The 20264-nt window shown below is 39.0% G+C and overlaps 1 protein-coding gene across 1 annotated transcript in view; it reads left to right on the top strand.

Annotated features, from left to right (window-relative positions):
* The window catches only part of LOC110158704 (inositol 1,4,5-trisphosphate receptor type 1-like), a 264915-nt gene that overhangs the window by 110095 nt on the left and 134556 nt on the right, over positions 1-20264 (top strand). The window contains 7 exon segments of the mRNA XM_055160081.1: positions 215-340; positions 3150-3278; positions 7275-7395; positions 8708-8892; positions 10690-10838; positions 12581-12692; positions 13286-13321. Of these exon segments, the coding sequence (XP_055016056.1) occupies positions 215-340; positions 3150-3278; positions 7275-7395; positions 8708-8892; positions 10690-10838; positions 12581-12692; positions 13286-13321 (858 nt within the window).

The following is a 20264-nucleotide window of genomic DNA, read 5'->3' as shown; positions in this document are numbered from 1 at the left end:
TGTAGAATTCCAGCAAATAAAGCAAGAAAATGTACACTATGTAACCGTTCTGATAGGGGAATCCAGCACCTGCTTGTTTTCATGGAGATGTTATTAGTCTGCCTGAAATGTTGCACAGCTTTGCACAGTCCTTCCTCTGTACCATAGATTCAGTATCCTTTCTTTGATTATTATAAAATCTGACTAGATTTTGTTTTGGTTTTTGTTTTGTCAGATAAAAATTGCGTACATAAACTTCTTGAATCACTGTTACGTGGACACGGAAGTTGAAATGAAGGAGATCTACACGTCGAATCACATGTGGAAACTGTTTGAGAACTTTCTGGTGGACATCTGTAGGGTAAGAGGCATTTTGTAAATATCCTGATGTTGTTTGTAATTGTAATTACTGACTCTAACGACATGAAACAAGCACAAATAAACTTGTAAAATTGTGATTATTTTTTTCCTGTTAAGGTACAACTAGTGTTCTTCTATTGCATATGGTGTTATTGACAGCAGTTGAAATGACTTTATAATGCTTTTCTTAGCTTAATATTTATGGATTTGTTCATCTGAAACTGTGAAAAAGTTAGGGTTAGGGTTAGAGTTAAAGTTATATAATCCCCTGCCTTCCATTGGAGATTATGACATTGGATTCTTGAATGTAGAGAACACAACCTATTCATGAGTTTCAGTTTCCTGTACAGAGGGGCCATTTTGAGTACTTTTGGAAATTCAAAAGGTGTAAATTCTTAAAGGTCCTATATTACGCAAAATGACATCTTGTGAGTTTTAAGTCATGTTATAAACACACCTGGAGTTGTGTTTTGTTTCATTCACACATTAGAGTTTGAGTAACCCTTTTTTATTAGTGTCTACTAGAGCCCGACCGATATATCGGTTGACCGATATTATCGGCCGATATGGGTACCTGGAGGCATATCGGCTATCGGCCGATATGCTTGCAAATAGGGGCCGATATTTCGCGTGGGCATGTGATACGTCTTTAAAAATCTTAGATTCTCTACATTATGTTCATTTAATCCAATTTACAGACAGATAAATGTCCTAATATGTGGCTCCACATCAGTATTTATCTACGGAGTCATTTGTCTTTTGTCTGTGTGTGCGTCCGTACTGTCCCTGAACACACCACAGAGTCGTGTCACTCACGTGCGTTTGTTTACACCCGCATACACAGATCCAAACATTGAGATTATATTCTTCAGCAATCGGTTTGAGTCTGGATTAAAAGGACATTTATTAGTGCAGACTTGTGATGTGAGGAGGAGCCTGTGTGAGCGGTGAGTGTTGGAAATATGTCGACTTTGAAGCTAGTTTTGGTGATTTGTTATGGGTTAGCTGCTGTAGCTCCCGCACATAAACAGGCTGTTTTCTATTGGTCTGTTCTAAAGTGACTATATTGGCCGTATATTTGTTACTGGACCTGCACTGATATGTAAATGAGCTGTGAATAGACGTGTGTGAATTATGACATTTGCGCATATAATTAATTACCGCGGCGCGCACGTATTTACGGCTAAAGGCTAATAGCGCTAGTTTCTTTACTAGTTATGGGTCCGTCGCGAACGAAATGACTCTTAGAACCGGCTCTTTGAAGCGAACGACGGGAGACTGATCCTTATTGGGAGTCGTGTTTTCTCTTTCTCTCACTTTTTTTTGTCATCACGCCGCGTGCAGACTCGTGGTAGTTTGACAGCGGCTGAAAACGAAACTTTAAGAAATTTGCGTGTACATAGGATTAAAAACAAAACAAATAACGAGCATATTTGGCTGTAGTTTAGCATAAAATAAATAAGTCCCGGGTTTAGTCCTTTTTCAGTCCTGGTTTAGACCTGGTTCAGTCCTGATTCAGTCCTGCTTTAGACCTGCTTGCAACAAAACAATCTGAAGAGCCGCTTGGGAGCCAAAAGAACCAGCAGCTTTTAGTGAGCCGAGCCAAAAGAGCCGGTTCTCTAAAAAGAACTGGAATACCCATCACTAGTGTCTAGAATGTGATGCAAAAATGCCATTAAGCCAACCTACTGTCTGTAAATATGATGTAAAGAGGCAGAATAACAATAAATGTTGCCTAAATAAACCCAATTTAAAATCCACCAGAGCCAAACCTAAGTTTTTTAAACAATTCAACATTTACAGTGAATTTTTACATCACTAAATATATCGGCGATTATATCGGCTATCGGCAGAGCCAACTCCCATTATATTGGTTTCATATTGGCCACAGCAAAATCCATATCGGTCGGGCTCTAGTGTCTACATCTTCAAAGCTCAAAATGCTCTTTTTCACCTTGTGATGTCATGAAACAGTAGTTTTCAAATTAACAGGGCTGAAATTCAATTCAATTCAAGTTTATTTCTATAGCACATTTAAAACAACTTCAGCTGACCAAAGTGCTTTACATACAAGTCAACAAAATAGAAGAAACAGTTACATACATATTTACAGATAACATGTGAAAAGTACAATAAAAACACCAAGATAACCTGACTAGCTCATACTAAATGCAGGCAGAAGAGGTGAGTTTTCAGTCTAGTCTAAAATGTGTTACAGACTGAGAGGATCTGACAGGTTGTTCCACAGTCTGGGCGCTGCCACAGAAAAGCCTCTGACACCTCTCGTCTTAAGTCTAGTTTTGGGTATGACCAACAGGAGCTGGTCAGCTGATCTCAGGGCTCTGGGTGGAGGACAAAGCTGCAGTAACTCCCTCAAATAGACTGGACCCATAGAGTGAGAACATTTGAAAACAATTAATAGCATTTTAAATTGCACCCTATATGAGACAGGGAGCCAGCGCCGGTCACACAACACAGGTGTGATATATTCAAGTGATCCAAATGATTCTAGTGAAGGTGTATGGAGTTTAAAACACAGTGAAGCATGTGACATCACAAGATAGAACGGGGTGTTTACTATTTGAGAGAAGAACACAACCTAAATGCATTTGTGTGTTAAACATGTGTGAATGATAAAACACTCCAGATATGTTTTGATGAGGAAACTACATTATAACATTGATCGGAAGGTAGTGTAATATGGGTCCTTTAATTGCTATGGCAACAGTGTTAAATTAAATCCATTTCATAACTCTGCCATAGATGTAAAACAGTTTATTTTCTGTATATTTTATGTGTCTTTGCTGTAGGTTTGTAACTACACGAGCGACCGGAAACACGCTGACACCATTCTGGAGCGATACGTGACAGAGACGGTGATGAGCATCGTCACTACTTTCTTCAGCTCGCCCTTCTCTGACCAGAGCACCAGTCTGCAGGTAGCACACGCAAATGCAGCTAAACAAGTAAAAGAGTTCAAACTAAAGCTCCGCTGTGTAACAATTTGGCCTAAAGAAAAAGTATATGTATTAAAGCAACTATTTCACACATACATTTACATTTATAGGCGAGTTTCATTGTTGACAAAAGCGCGCGTTGCATGCTGGGAATTATTTTGGTCAGCGGCAATAAACACTAATTCAACATGACTGACGGAGCGAGAAAGCACGTAAAGGGTATTGATCCTGGTTATTTATCCACTCTAACGGCAGAGGACCCAAGACGATTTGACCAGAAATTGGTCATAAGCATCGATGGACGCCAAATCACCCTTTTCAACCCCTACAAACCAAACCAAATTTCTGGTCTGAATCGCCAACTACCTGGCCAAATGTTCACTTCGGCAATATCCACAATGACTTGGTGGAAACTCCTGGGCCATTCACAGCAGAAAAGATGAAAGCCTACAAGAGTCTCGATGCGTTGTTGAACTTGTTGGAGTCCACGGTTTGCTAGGATCTTCTACGTTTGCTCTGCAAATGTTTGAAAGCCATTTAATTCACCGTTAGCGGTTCTTTTCACTCACTCGTGCTTCTATTTATGCATCCGATAATGCAGCAGGAATTTACCATTATCGAGGATAAATACACGAGGTTACGCACTGTGTTTGACCGCTATCGTGTTTCTTGCCTCCGACCAAAATACTTCCCAGGATGCAACGCGGTCTTTAATAACAATGACGTCAGCTGAAACTCGCCAATTGCTTGAAATAACTTAAAAAAGGCACATACTTACTGTGAATGAGCGGACTTGCTTCTCCACAGACCTGATGCGTAGACTGGGCTGATGATGGGCCTGTGCTGTCAGTTTTTTTTATCTATTAAAGGAAATTTAATGCTTCGACATAAAATAAAATACCGTATTTTCCGGGCTATTAGGCGCTCTGGATTATAAGGCGCACTGTCATTGAATGGTCTATTTTCGAACTTTTTTCACAAATAAACGGCACTGGACTTTAAAGGAAACACAACAGTTGGATGGGTGAGTGGGACTTTGTTTGGTGCGTTCACGGTGACTCTGGGCTTTGTTCAGTTGTAGTGTGTAGGGAAGGTGCTGTCTGGGACCACTGGATTGTCAGCGTGTTCGCAGTGACTCAGTTGTTCAGTTGTGTCTAGAAGTGGCACATTGCACTTGCTTTTTCGTTTAGTTCCTCTGTTCCGTTCCTCGTCGGCGTGGAGTGATGAGTGTGTGTGTGGGTGTTTTTCGCTGTGCGGTCGCTGTCTGCTCCGTGTGTGTTTGCGTGCGCTGTGGGTGGTGCAGCTCTGTAGTTTACTGAAGTCGTGCTGGGACACCCGAGTGGATTCGTGTATAGGAGCTTAAGAGCATGCCTAATAGCCCGGAAAATATGGTATGTCCTCCATAGACTTACTTGTAGTTTCTGAACTTTTTGCAAAATTGGCCTCACGTCAAAGTTTCGAGCATCTTCATTTTGTGATTTTGGCGCCGCGGTCTGACTGCAGCATTATTCTGTGAGTGGGGTCATCTCTCCACAGATCTGATGGCACTGCCTACTTGTTGTCTTGGAGATGGATCAGTTTAACGCCTTTCTGCAGGACACTGAAAGCAAAGCGTGTAAACGAGGTCTCGTACCATCCATCAGAGAAGTTACACAATTCCAATTAGGACATTGTATTGTTTTACACAACCTCCTTATTCCCTTTAATCAGCTCTTTTCACTCTTCTCAGAATGGGTTAAAGTTCCCTCTGAGACTTCTTAATTAATTTAATTGTAATATAGAGAGAGCCCACGTTTCCAGGAACTGTAGACAACCGAAAGTCTTAGCCCAGACTCCTTCAGTGCCCTGCAGTGGTCCTGATGGTGAAGTTAATTGTCCTCCATTATGTACTTAAATCAAATGCTCTTGTTCTAACAGTGGACCTTTTTCTTTATGATGTTTTATTTAAAATTCAACAGCTCAGCACTACTCAATATACTCTATGCATTTATTTGAAATGGAAATGTTTTATTACGAAAAGATACCTTAAAAAACATGCATGCTTACTTTGCCACCTGCTTGTCTCTGAGGAGATGGACATGTTTGCCATACAGTAGAACATTCCAGGCAAAGCGATGAATAACAAATCTCCCTGGAGACAAGCAGACGGCAGAGGCTCCACCAGAAAAAAACACACAGTACCTTTAACTTTAACATGAGGTTTTGAGCTTGCTTTGTGCTATGACGTTTTCTCACTCACACTTGTTTTAAAAGCCTAAGCTACATTTTTACACTTTTATTTAAACATACATTTGCTCTCTACAGGTATATCTGGCAGTAAAACAGTTTCAGGTAATCAGAGGTTAAACATGGTCATACTGGTGGTCAGAGCAGCACCCACGGCTTTGCTTTGGGGTTCTTCACTGGTGATTCAGGGAGATGTGCTCCAATGAAATCTAACTATGTACCATGTAGACAGGGCTGACACTGGAACTTCTCTTGTTATGTATATTCAACTGGGTTTGGTGGCTGTCCCATGTGTATAATTCACATTTCTCCTGACTCAGAGAGATTAAAGTGCATATGACTGGTTCGACTACTCACTTCACTAAAATGAATGTTACATAATTATATAATTACATACAATTATTAAGATTTAAGAATTCTATTGTTTATATACGGTAAATTCCGGACTATAAGCCGCTACTTTTTTCTCACACTTTGAACCCTGCAACTAATAAAACGATGTGGCGAATATATGGACGGATTCTTTGTTTGGCACATTGTCCATTCATATATATACGGTCTATGGTTTGTTAACACAGCAGATACACAGACACAACAGAAAACACCACGGTCTGTGCAGTTTATGCATGGATCTACAGTTAGCATGAAGTTACTACATGAGCTAGTGATATTGTCAGTGCACTCAGTTTATCGCCATGTGATAAAATAAGTTAAGATGCTAAATGATGAACATTAGTGAGGGGGATATGTCTAGGGCTGTCGCAATAACCACAAAAATGAATCACTGCAGTACTAAGAGGTCCACTGCAGTGCATGTTGGGCCACGGCGATTACCGCACGTGACCAACGTGACCCGACCCAGAGTCCTGCACGGGTCCATTTTTAGAGACCTGCATCCGCCCGAACTCGTTAACATTCCACCTGTTACCTGCCTGTGCCCATGATAACCCAGGACTAACCCAGGACTAACCCAGGACTAAGGTGCCCCCGCATAGACCGTCGGGTGACCGCAGGCAAAAGGACCGCCGTAGAGCTCCAGCTGTTGTAGCTTATATTCAGGTGCGCTCAATAGTCCGGAATTTAAGGTATATTATTCCATAGCTGTTACCTTGAGATTAATGTTCAACTGACAGTTCTTGCATTTTTGTTTATTGCCGACATAGATAGATGGATTTCCTTTTGAGAAATTGGCTCCTTTTCACCGTAAATGTTCAACTTTTCTTCACAAACTGCTGCTTTTAATAATAATTATAAAAACATGAAAACCTTGTCTTATGCACTTTGAGAAACTAGGCTTCTATGATGTTTATTTTTCGACCTATGTTTTATTTACAGTTTGGTTCATTTAAGTGTCTCCTGGGATTATCCTGCTTTAGGCTTTATTGTGTCTCTGAAATAAAATGGTCTATACGTTTTTCTGGTGCAATACACTGCTATTAAAGTGGGACTAAACACCTCAACTCCTCCCACAACCACATTTCAGAGTATCTGAAGAGGGGAGGAGGAGCAGGGTCTGTAATCAGAGCAGTCTTTTGTTATGTCACCAACTACTTGAAATTACTGAGTACTGGATTTTGGTGTTTTTGACCAGAAAGCTGCAGATGTTCCTAACTTTCACTAAAATGACCCAAAAGTACCAGGAACAGCACATACACAGTTTAGCAGTAGAAAAGGTAGATTTTGTATTTCTGTGTGTAAGTTTTGTCCATAAATGTATTGATCATATTGTGTGGTTGTGTCCCTCCTCCTCAGACCCGGCAGCCTGTGTTTGTGCAGCTGCTTCAGGGAGTGTTCCGGGTTTATCACTGCACTTGGATGGTGCCGGTCCAGAAGGGCTTCGTGGAAAACTGTATTAAAGTGCTCTCTGATGTCGGTAAGAACGCTTGGAATGAACTTACACTCTGTCCCTCTGTCACTTTGTCACTTTGTCACTCTGTGGTGTTCAGCAGTTGCATGTCGTGACTTGGACTGGAGTCAGAATTTAGTCACTATTTTTAGGACTTGAGACTTGAGAAAATGGATTAAGACTTGGGACTTGATTTGGCCTTGAGACTTGACTCGGACTTAAGCCCTGTGACTTGAGAAGACTCGATTCTTCTCCTAAAAAAACATGTATATCTCCTAATATCTCCTGAAATAATAGCTCCTAATTTTTTATATATATATATTTTTTTAGGAGAAGTCATGTGTTTTTCTTTCTCTTTGCAGTTGATACATGCGATGCTTAATTTTAGGAACAAACTGGAACATGATCCTCCCACTTTGTTACTTTGGATGTAACTGAAGTATTGTGATGTGGTATCATCAAAAGCGTTACAGAAATATAGAGTACAATACAGTAAGAGGGAACAACATAGACCATTCTTTCTTTTCTGATTCACACTAAGATCTTGTCAAGACATTTTAAAAGGAAAAATTAGCATTTCTACAGCTCTTATTTAAATACTGATTATAAATATACCATGACTTTTTAAGTACAATTCAACTTAAAATTCATATAAATTGCAAAAATCTAAGCTTTATTTGGTACTTTGGTTTAAAGACTTGAAATGACTTGAAGCTCAAAGCAGATGACTTGAACTTGACTTGGACTTATGGGCTAGTGAATCTAGACTCGACTTGGACTTGCCTGTATTTGACTTGGGACTTGACTTGGACTTGAGGTCAAAGACTTGAGACTTACTTGAGATTTGCAAAACAGTGACTTGGTCCCACCTCTGGCAGTTACCATGGGGACACATTGTCTGAAAGTTCAAGAAAAATAGAAAATAGATTTAAGCTACACATTTTAAGGAGCCTGTGATTAATACAAATGTCTTTGGTCCTGTTTAGGTGATTGATTTTCAACAAAAAAGGTCAGAGTGAAAACTGTTTGATTAATGCTAGCTCATTTGTGACTGTAATATCATTTGAGAGGACTTGTTTAACAGTAACAGAGAGTCAGACAGAGCAGTGCTTCCAGTTAGCTTCACCCCCAGGAAAAGTTGGTGGCATCAGCTGCAAAGTATCAATATTATGTAGGACCTGTCACATGTGGCAACACAATCTCAAGAGCAATGGACTTAGAACATACTAATGAACAATTAGTATGGTCAGATTCAGTGTCTTTGATCACTGTCTATTCATCAATTTATTCATCCATCCATCTATCATCTGTCCATCCAATATCTATATTTGTGCTTTAGCCAAAGGCAGGGCCATAGCGATCCCCGTGGACCTGGACAACCAAGTGAACAACCTGTTTGTGAAATCGAACAACATCGTTCAGAAGACGGCCATGAGCTGGAGACTGTCCGCACGAAACGCCGCGAGGAGAGACTCTGTGGTGACCGCCTCCCGAGACTACAGGAACATCATCGAGAGGCTACAGGTACAGGATATATACTTATATACTTTTACACTCACGAGACTACAGAACATATATACTTTGAGACTACAGGAACATCATCGAGAGCTACAGTACAGATATATACTTATATACTTTTACACTCACGAGACTACAGAAACATCATCGAGAGGCTACAAGTACATGATATATACTCTTACATTCATGAGACTACAGGAACATCATCGAGAGGCTACAGGTACAGGATATATACTTATATACTTTTACACTCACGAGACTACAGAAACATCATCGAGAGGCTACAAGTACATGATATATACTCTTACATTCATGAGACTACAGGAACATCATCGAGAGGCTACAGGTACAAGCTGTACTATTACACTTCATTTAGAGCAGGCAAATTTTTCTTGGCCCTCAGGCTTCCAGGTGAATTGGCCCAAATTATGTTGATTGGCCCAAATTACCTTGCATCAATTATAAAGTTTTTTGAAAATCTACCTTGATAAAGCTAATATTTAATATTTAGTGTGTGGTTTTAAGGATCTTAGCATGAATAAAAGGTCATTCTAACGTGTTAAACATGCACATATTTCAGTTATTCACTGTATTGAGCAGCAGTCTACTGCCCTCAATCAGCCCTCTGCTTCATCTGTGTTTAGATATGTGGCCCTTGATGAAAAAAGTTTGGTCACCTTGATTTAGAGCCCTTATCACAAACATGTTTACAGTGTGCATTACCCAGTCCCACCAGACACAGGGAGAGACAAATGGTACAATCTCCTATTATCAGGTTCAATTAGTCAATCAAGAAGTTTATTAATCCCAAAGGGCAATTCAGTTTGCGCATCTCTGGTCGTGCAAAATCCCTAAATACATAAAAATAAAAATCAAACACAAACCACACATGCCGTACATTCAAACCTCAGTGCATCGGGGACACAATAGTAAATTTAGTTTCCAGTTAAAAGCTTTTTGGCAGAAGGAATTAAAGGTTTATCGTAGTGGTTGGTCTTTTGCTGTGGGGTGACATAGCGCCTCCTAGAGGGCATTTGTTCAAACTGTGAGTGCAGTATGTGGTTAGGCTGGCTCAGTATGGCCTTAGACTTTTGGAGGTCCCGATGTCTTCAGTCCAACTGAACACCACTCATTTTGCCACACACTTTTACTATCTGGTTCAGATTGTTCTTATCTTTCACACATAATCCATAAAACCAACAAATAAAAGAAACAAACATTCGATGAAGGAATGATAAAAGTGATTTAAAATGTTAGATGACACATTAAAAGAGCTGAGCATGTTACAACGTTCCCTCATCAAAACATGTCTGAAGAGGTTTTAGGTGTCATCTATTTGAACCCTCCGTAAAGTCAGCTGTACAGTACTGTCCTGTACCAATGCTCAGCCCACAAGACTACATTAATTATGCTCCCACATGACTATTTTTGACAAATATGCAAAAGCAGCATACAAAACAAAGCAGGATACAAAGGGCCAGTGACTTAACATGGAGAGCAATGGGTGTGGGCATACAGAAAATCAAAACAAAACTGAAACTAATTTAACATTTATAGACATTGTTTTGGTGATAATGCAAATGTTTTAAGTTTTAACATTCATTGGGTTTTTTATAAGTTCACAGCAAAAGTTGTGATGTTTTGAATAATGTCAAAACAATCCAAACTTTTATTCACAGATCCAAACTCAAATCCTTTCATCACATTTTTGTTGCCAGTATATCAAAATAACAATCCAATCCATATTAATACCCAATGTACAAAGTAACCATATCTGCCTTGTCCCCCCTCTCTCTGTACCAGGACATAGTCTCGGCCTTAGAGGACCGTCTGCGTCCTCTGGTCCAGGCGGAGCTCTCTGTTCTGGTGGACGTCCTCCATCGACCCGAGCTCCTCTTTCCCGAAAACACCGACTCCAGGAAGAAGTGTGAGAGCGGAGGCTTCATCTGCAAGTACGATCTTACATTCACTAACCTGATTCACTCCAAACTGATATGTTTCACTCTGAATGAATTCTAAACATTATCAAGTGACCTAATTTAGGTTTTAATTTATTAAAAGTCATATATTACACAAAACTGCCTCTTGTGAGCTTTAAGCCATGTAATAATCTAGTTACCCCCTCAAAAACATACACGGAGTTGTGTTTTGTTTCATTTGTTTCATTCATGCATGTTTGAATAACTCTTTATTATTATTAGTCTACATCCCCAAAGCTCAGAATGTTCTGTTCCACCTTATGTTTGGAAGCAGTAGTTTTCAAGGGAACAGCTCCTTTTACCTTTAGTTCAGTAGAGATTGAACTCTATTCCAGAGCTGAAATCATCCAAAAGAGTCTAGTGAAGGTGTATAGAGTTTAAAAAAGCACTTCCTGTATTACCACATGACATCACAAGGTGGAACAAAGTGTTTTCTGTCTGAGAGAAAAATTCAGGGTTTGAGTGCTAAAGGGCCACTAAACACCAAAATCATATTTTTTCTCCTGATTCTCTGTGTAAATGGATCTAAAATAGAAGTGTATCTATATCCCTGGCCTTATTTTGGCATTTTAGTGCATATTTGTTAAAAATGGGACTTTTGGGTCAAAGTCGTGTCTGTATTGGCCTCTTTAGTATCAACTTTGGCCAGGACATTTAAATTTTTGATTTGGACTAACAGCCGACAGTGAGTCAGATGCAGCCACTGGCATTTACAGGCGGGACGTGAGGAGCTCCTCTCAGCCCCGCCCCCACCTGGCACTGCTGGACACTACGATGTCCCACCGTGTCTGGAGAAAAGGGAAACGCCATGATTCGAGCACAAATGTCCGCTCTGTGTCAAAGTCTGTCCACGCCATGTTGGATTGTTGTGGCTGTCAATCATTGCTCCAGAGTCCCCCCACAAATTGAAAGTGAAAATGTCATTTTCAAGGCTTGGAAAAGTCATGGAATTTTAGTATCTCTTTCACACAACTCCAGCGTTCTATTAAATTCTCATGAGGCGGTTATGATTATTTCTGAAAGTCTGTGCCTTTTGTTTAAAAGATAATAAATGCACTGACAGGATTTTGAATGTTAAAAATTATAATACCAAACCATAAGGTGAGTGGAAAGAGTTAACATTTCATATTTAGCCTAAAAGTCTGATCAATTCTACACATATAGGTGCTGTAAAGTCATGGAAAATTCACTTTAGGTCTGAAAAGTCACGGTGGCACGGTGGCTGAGTGGCTAGCACTCATGCCTCATAGCAAGAAGGTTCCAGGTTTGATCCTCGGGTCACCTGGGCCTTTCTGTGTGGAGATTGCATGTTTCTCCCCGTGTCTGGATGGGTTTCCTTTGGGCACTCTGGTTTCCCCCATCAACCCAAAAACATGCTACATCGGTCTCGAAGAACAGTTGATAGTCAATCAATGAATCTGCCGCAGGGACTACAGGTGGAAATTAGCACTGATGCTACAACCTGGTACAATGCATCTCTCCTGTAAAAAAGGTTAATGTAAAAATTGTGCGCTGTCCCATGGGAAAGTTTTGAAATGTTGTCAGTGAAAAAGAGTGGGAACCCTGACCATGGCTCTTTAAACATGTGAATGAAACAAAACACAACTCCAGGTCTGTTTGTGATGACAAAAACTAACACAGATCAGAAAATCGATTACCATGTGTCCTGTAAGTGAGGAGCTGAAGTTGAAACTCTGTTCTTTCATTGTTCTCAGACTGATCAAACACACCAAACAGCTGCTGGAGGAAAACGAGGAGCGACTGTGCATCAAAGTCCTGCAGACGCTCAGAGAGATGATGACCAAAGACCGAGGATATGGAGAAAAGGTAGCACAGACGGAATACTTTAAACATTCTCGTTTCAGTTTTATATCTCGTGGTCTAATCATAACAATAGATACATGCAGCAGACCTACACAACAACGCACAGCACTTGTTTGTATGCTTTTAAATGTTACCAGTGTCTTCACAACTAGAAATGCTAATGCACTAAGGTATTACACTGTTACAAATGCATTAATTCATTTCAGAAGTTGGGATACAGCATCTCATTGACTATTTTTTCTTTATTTTTACTACTTTCTACATTTCTACAAGCAAGATTAGCCGAGTTCACTTTTCTTCTTCGCTACATAATTCCTCATATCTTGCTCCATAATTTGATCTCTTCCGTTTGTATCTAAAATGTAAAAAGCAGTAAACATAAAGAAAAAAAAGACACCCAAAACCATTTAAACTTTAACCCCGAAGTCCACGTTTTATGTTTACAATGTGCATCTTTTCCTGGCTCGTTCATTGTCACCGCTGCTTATATTCTCCACTGTTGTGTTTGATTTCACTGTGAGATTTATTTAACCAGCGCTTCCACAGGCCCGAGCACCGCACTAACCCCTGATGCCCTCCCACTCTTTCTGTTGCAGCTCAGGGCGTTTGATGATGAAATGGATTTGCCAAAGGTTGTTTTTTTTTTTTTACTCAAATTTTCATATCCATTCTCATCTGATTTTATGTCGCTTCTATGTCTGTGTCCCGCTGGTAGTGGCTCCGTTAAAAGGGCTGGAAGTAACAATAGAACGTATGATCTGTACATAAGTATTTCATGTACTTTTAACTTTTTTGTATGCAGTACTTTTTTGTTGTGCGCAGATACCAAAAATGCATTGATAAAGTGGATCTTAAACCTTGTTTTGACAAATTTTGACATTTAAAGCTCCTATGCTGCACAAAATTCTTCTGAGCTTTAATTTATAATTTTGTTACCTCCTCAAAAACATATCCCCAAATGTGTTTTGTTTCATTCATGTTTGAGTAACCTTTTATTATTAGTCTGTCTACATCTCCAAAGCTCAAAATGCTCTGTTCCACCATATGATGTCATGAAGTGGTAGTTTCCAAGTTGGTCCATGTACCATTCATTCTTTTAAATTTCAATTAAGGACAAAAAATAATAAAATGGGAAAACAGTTTGTTATTTCATTATTATGTTTTAGTGTCAAACAAAAAACAGATTTCGATCTCTATTTCCAATATTTAATTTAAAGTTTATTTCAAATAACACCAATCAAAAAACTTATTTTATCTTATTTTATTTATTTATTGAATAGGGACAGTGCATATTAATGAACATCTACAACACTGCAGTATAAATATGACAGATTATAGCAAAAATATTCATTTCCATCTGTAGTCCCTCGGCAGGTGACACCACAATTTTGAATGAATGAATGAACTTTTATTCGGACAGTAATACATAGAACATGCATAGAGAACATAAATACATAGATTTAACACGTAAAGTAAATATTTCTTTTCTGTAATAATAAGCGAAAATAAATGTCACGCAGATTTTACTTGTGTCCGAAAAAGGAGTGGGAGGAAGTAAATACTTATTTAACTCCACCCCTTTTCTCTCCTGTCCTAAATTAACTAAGAACATATAGACTTCTCATTTTAACATAAAAAAACAAAAACAAGCGACAGTTTTAAACTAACAGTGTCCACAAGTCTGGTTTTCCTTTAGCCACTGTTTCAAGTGGGATTTGAAAGTGTCCAGTGTTGGAGTCTCTTTTATTGATAATGGGAGATTGTTCCAAAACTTAGTGGCTCTGACTCAGACACACTTTGTCCAGATGTGGTGCATCTGTGGAGCTCACAGTTCCCACCTAGTTCCCATCCCACTGACGGTCTTTACTTTAATAAAATCCTGTAACGGAGGAGGGGCAAGTCCATACAGAACTTTATATATGAAACATCCATATTTAAAATTAACTAAATTATTAAAATTAAGCTAATTGTCCTTCGTCATCATGCCTATTTCAGTTTTGATATTTTATTCTCTCTGCTGCTAGCTCTTCTTCGCATTTACTTTTGCCTCTTAGAAAGTAATTGTTGAACTCCATGCTGAGAAACAGGAAGTCTCCTTTGTTCAGTTTTTATTATAGATCCCTGGTTGGATCTATAAGAAAAACTGAACTGAAACTGTGCATTCTCAGGCAGCGCTGAGCAGCAGAACTTCCAGGGCAATTAAACCAAAATAAAATATCAAAATTAAAATAGGCACTGAGACTGCTGTTATTTGAAATTAAATTTAAATTAAATATTGGAAATAGAGGTTGAAATCTGAAATCACTGAAATGGAATAAAGAAATAACATTTGATCGTTTTTCTTTCTTAATTGAAATTCAAAAGAACGAAAGTTAACAGCTACTTTTCACCTCTTGTTCAGTGGCAATTCCAGGTTTGAAATTATTCACATGATTCTAGTGAAGGTGTATCAAGTTTATAAATACAATGGAGCACTTCCTGTATTCACGTGACATCACAAGGTGGAACAGAGTGTGTTCTGTTTGAGGAAAAAAAAACTCAGCCTTAATCTGCACGATTTGTGTGTTAAACATGTGTGAATGAAACAAACCACAACTGTAGGTCTGTTTGTGAAAAATAAACAACATAACATATATCAGAAAATAGCATAATAAAGACCGTTTTTAATTTATAACAAAAGAAATTGCATATTTTTATATCTTATTTTACATTATTGATAGTGTCTCAATTTACTTTAACTAACTGGAAGCAATTAAAGGTCTTCAAAACATACAAAAACATACATAACTACTACTATGCTGCCCTACAAAGACAAAAGAACTTAACTCTCCAGAGTGTGAAACTGAGTAAAAATAATTCAATGTTTCTGTTTTGTCCAGACAAAAGTGTAATACTAGGGTTCCTAAAATTTGACAATTAGTTGCTATAATGAAGAAATATTTGTATGTAAAAAACATTGAGCTCAAAATTGTATCATGAGCCAAAAATACGTTTTCGTGCAAAGGTCAAAGGCAGAAACTGACATGATCATTATTTGTCTGATTTTGCCCAGACTTCCATCCATTATAAGAAAAACACCTTACCAAGCTCAAATCATCATGGAGTTTGTTTGAAATGATGTAAAAGAGCTTTGGATTTCCTGTTTAGTGTTGATAAGGATCATACGGCGACACTTGCGCAGTGAAACAGTTTGACTTTGCAGTATAGTGTGTACAGCAGGAGTCTCCAACCTGTAGCTCGGGAGCTACCAGGAGCTCTCCACCCTCTTCCAAGTAGCTCACCAAGAGATTCTGAATTATTCGTATTGTTCTGAATAAGTAAAATTGGATTAATTACCATTGTAAATCTATCATATTATTGCCCAGTTTTGTGCACTAATAAATGAACAATGTTTGTTATCTATCTAACTGTCCCTAATCTAAGGCTTTGGCTCTGATATTTACTACATTTCTTGCAACTGTTAAAATAAATAGCTCTTTGGCATTTTTGTTTCATAAAGGCTCACCAGAGGAAAAAGGTTGGAGACCCTTGGTGTACAGTATGAATAAATACACCAAATACTTTCACTTTAAAGATCATTGAAGTATAATTGCATACAAAGATTTATTTATTGAATGTGTTCAGAGTAGACCCTGTGCCAAGGCCGCAAATATATTAATGAACTTACACTGTTTCTGCCTTTTGTCTTTGCACAAAAACTTATTTTTGGCTCATGATACAAAGGCAGAGTAAAGGAACAAAGGTCAATTTTAAGATCAATATTTTTCACAATATTTATTCACATGATAAAGGAGGTCTCAAATACAAACAAAATGACATGAATTCATTTTTGAAACATGATGTTTACAGCATTCTGCTTTTGTAGGGCAGTGTACTTCCTATACAATGCCTTTTCCATGGGCTAGAATAATAGTAAATTTATTTGTATAACGCTTTTCACAGATTAACAAATAACAAACCAAAAACAAATGCCTAAGTTTTAATTTTCGGTATCAAGAAGTCTATTTAACACGTTGTTTTTGTTCCTTCCAGCCCTCATTTGTGCTCGGTTTTATTATGTGTATAGTGGTTGGTCTGGGCTCTGGTTCACGGTCTGTCTATGTTGTTTGTATTGTATCGTGTATTACATAAGACATAAGCAGAGACAGAGACAGAGACAGAGACAGAGACAGAGGTGTGTGCACTGGTGACCACATGTTTAACACCAGCCCTTTTATTCCATTTATGACTCACTGTTTATTTGCACGGGCAGCCAAAAGAGAACAGATACACTCTACGCCAGGACATTGTCACGTCATTTTTTATTTTGATTTAAAAGTGTAGAGGTGTGTCACTTTTTGGTTGGGGGTGCGTCACCTGCTTGTTTCTATAGAGGTGGTTCCACAGTGTGACATTAAACAGCTCTTAGTTAAATTTATTCAGTTACAGGTGGTTTTAGCTCAAAAATACGTAGAAAAACAGACATTCTGACTGTGAGCGGGGTCGCCTCTCCATAGATCTGACCTCTAACTTGATCTGATTTGGTCTCCATGGAGATAAACTGTGAAACATTCCAGATAAAGTAATAACATCTCCATTAAGGAAAGCATCAGACAAACCCTCTACTAGAAAAGTGACACACAGCGTCTTTCATTTAAATTTGAGTATATAATATTACAAATTTAGTGAAAAATTGTACTGCTAAGATTAAACTCTTATTCCTTTTACCAATTTGAGAACGAGTGTGTGTGGAAAGTGTGTTATATTCGGCCTTTATCGTACAACTTTTTTACAACTTTGACTTTTTTAGTGAAACAGAAAATGCATCTGTGTTTATTGTGTTTATCTTATAAATTGGTTAAAAGAAAATCCAAAACATGGTAATAATTGTTATCTTGTCCTGAACTTACTAGTCAGCAAAAAAGACTTGATGATATAGTTGTTTCCTTCTCATTTACCCTCTTGTACTGTGTATTTGGAGTGATTTGTGCATGTTTTGAGTAATCTTGAATCGCTTATTTTCGAGACGTCATTTCGCTGATCAACCCCTGTTTTCATCGCTACAACATACGCCCAGTTTAATGTACTTAAGCCGTTGTCCAATTTTATTTTCTTAATCTGTCATACACGTAGGATTCTTTTTTTTTTTTTTTTAACTTAAAATAAAAACAAAACAATAACAAAACTGTATTTTCACAGACTGGTGGCGTATGGAAGCGTACATGGTTTAGTGATGCGTGGCATGGTTTAGTCCTGTTAACTCCTGCTTTAGTCCTGGTTTTACACCTGGTTTAGACCTGGTTTAGTGCTTTCACACTGTTAGGTCGATTATTTGGTCTGCACCAGGCAATACTATTGTTATTTTAATATAGCACATAGACTACAGTGTGTTTCACTTTCACACTGGCAAACGAACAAATATTTGTCCAATTAACGTTTCATCAGTGTTTATCTTCCAGTGCCCATTTGGGGGTCAGCTCGATGTTCCCCAGTTCCCCCCTCCAATTTAGAAAGGAACTGATGTTCTCCCGTTAACACCACGTTCTGTCCTCATCTCGAGTTATCATTATGAACTCATAAAACAACAAACAGCATGTGGCCTATAAGTTTGTGTGCAACTCCTCGCACATCGGCCCGGAGCAGAAGCGCTAGGCTCAGGCAACAGCGGTAAAGACACTCACCGTAGCTCGCAGCCCCTCAGGACGAGTTTGAGGGTTCAGTCCTTGGTCTTGTGTCGTCCTCCGAGCGCTTTGGTCAGACAGGTCCAAAGGCTCCGTCCTCCATGCGCTGGTTCCAGACGGGGACGAGCGAGATCAATGCGCAATGGACTGGGTCCAATCAGGTCCATGCCGTCCTCTGTGCGCTGGATCCATGCGGGGAAAGCGAGAACACACTGTGGAATACAGGTCTGGGCGGACTGTTCCTGTCCTCTGTGCTCGAGGACCACGGCTGGTTCCAAGGTGGTGCAAAGCATCCAAACGGAAGCGTGAATCCAGTTTAGTTCGTTATATGTTGTTCTGAGTGGTCCAGTCATCTGAGCCCGGGGAACAGTGGCACACACCCCTAATCTTGACTCACTCTGGAGTGACACGTTCATACATTGGTACTTGCTCTGATCTTCGTATATCACATTTTCTGTATTGGCCATTGTTGACAAAATACCCTAAGACCTTGGTTTAGTTCTAGTTTAGTCCTGGTTTTAGTTCTGGTTTAGAGACGCAGCCCATCAAGGCACGGTCCACATTGTGTATGGGAGGGGGGTTTACACTTTTGCAGCCTGGTAGCAAACGACCTATGACCTGGTCCCAGTCCAGCCCGGGGTTTGGGGACCCCTGTCTTAGATTATAAGTAAATAGCAGACACAAGCACAGTAGGTCTTCTTTAGACTTAATCCTAGTTAATTTTCAATTTAAATAAAGGTTCTTAAATTGTAGTCACTGGTTTAAAGAGGTGGGTAATCATCTATTAGCTAATACAGAGATGTTTCTTAAGTGATTTTTAATTTGACTTTTGTGTTATATTTTATTTTTTGGTACATTTTAGCACAATTATCTGATTACCGTTAGAGAAAAAATCCAGCTAAACACTGAGATCTGCATTTTTGTCAATACTGTCCACACATTTTACTGCAGGTCATTTTTACTTTGTTCAAAATGACGCACTTTCAAATTATCTTTCATTTTCCTTTTCACATTTCTTTGCACTTCAGTCTGTCCTGGTGCAGTCCCTCCAGCCGCCTCTTGAGGGCAGTGTGTCTGTGTGAATGCACCGTGCTGTGCGTCGGTGGAGAGAGGTGGGGAGAGGTGGAGCGGTGTCCTACTTTCCTGCACGATTCCTGGAGCTCAGCCAAATCCGTCTTCGTTACATAACACACTGGAATTCTTTTTATTTTTTTTTTCCTTTGGATCTGGCCCTGCCCAGTCTGATGTGTGACCTTCACAGCCAACGCCAATAAAAAAAAAAAAAAAAAAAAAAAAAAAAAGTGGTGTAGCAGAGAAGCTTGTTTACTTACTTCAGAACTATTAATGCTTCTGCTGCTGCTACCTGTTAGAATTATATGTTCTGACTGAGGATAGAATATTCTCAAAAAGTTTAACTTTGAAGATGCCATATTACACAAAACTTAATGTTATGCTATTTTCTCTTTAAAAACATACATGGAGTTGTGTTTTGTTTCATTCACACATGTTTGAGTAACTCTTTATTATTAGTCTGTCTACATCTCCAAAGCTCAAAATGCTCTGTTCCACTCTGTGATGTCATGTAGTGGTAGTGGTAGTCCAAATGAGTCTAGTGAAGTTAGTTAAAAAAAAAACACAATGGAACACTTCCTGTATTACCACATGACATCACAAGGTGGATCAAAGAACTCGGCCTAAATATTTGTGTGTGTGAATGAAACAAAACACAACTTGAGGTGAAGAGAAGAAGTAGAGCGTTTCACTGGGTCATAAAAAAGGTAAAATTAGCAGTACAGGTGCTCTGCTCTACGAGGGTGACATTAGAGACAGACAACAGAATGAACTAGAAAATGTAAAAATAGGCAAGGTACAAACCCGAGGCACGCCGACTGAATACTGTATTTTTCAGACTATA

The sequence above is a fragment of the Boleophthalmus pectinirostris genome, unplaced genomic scaffold (assembly GCF_026225935.1).
Source record: "Boleophthalmus pectinirostris isolate CB_2022bp ecotype Guang Dong unplaced genomic scaffold, ASM2622593v1 HiC_scaffold_3, whole genome shotgun sequence".
In the NCBI taxonomy this organism is placed as follows: domain Eukaryota; kingdom Metazoa; phylum Chordata; class Actinopteri; order Gobiiformes; family Gobiidae; genus Boleophthalmus; species Boleophthalmus pectinirostris.
This window is presented reverse-complemented; position numbering and strand designations above follow the sequence as displayed.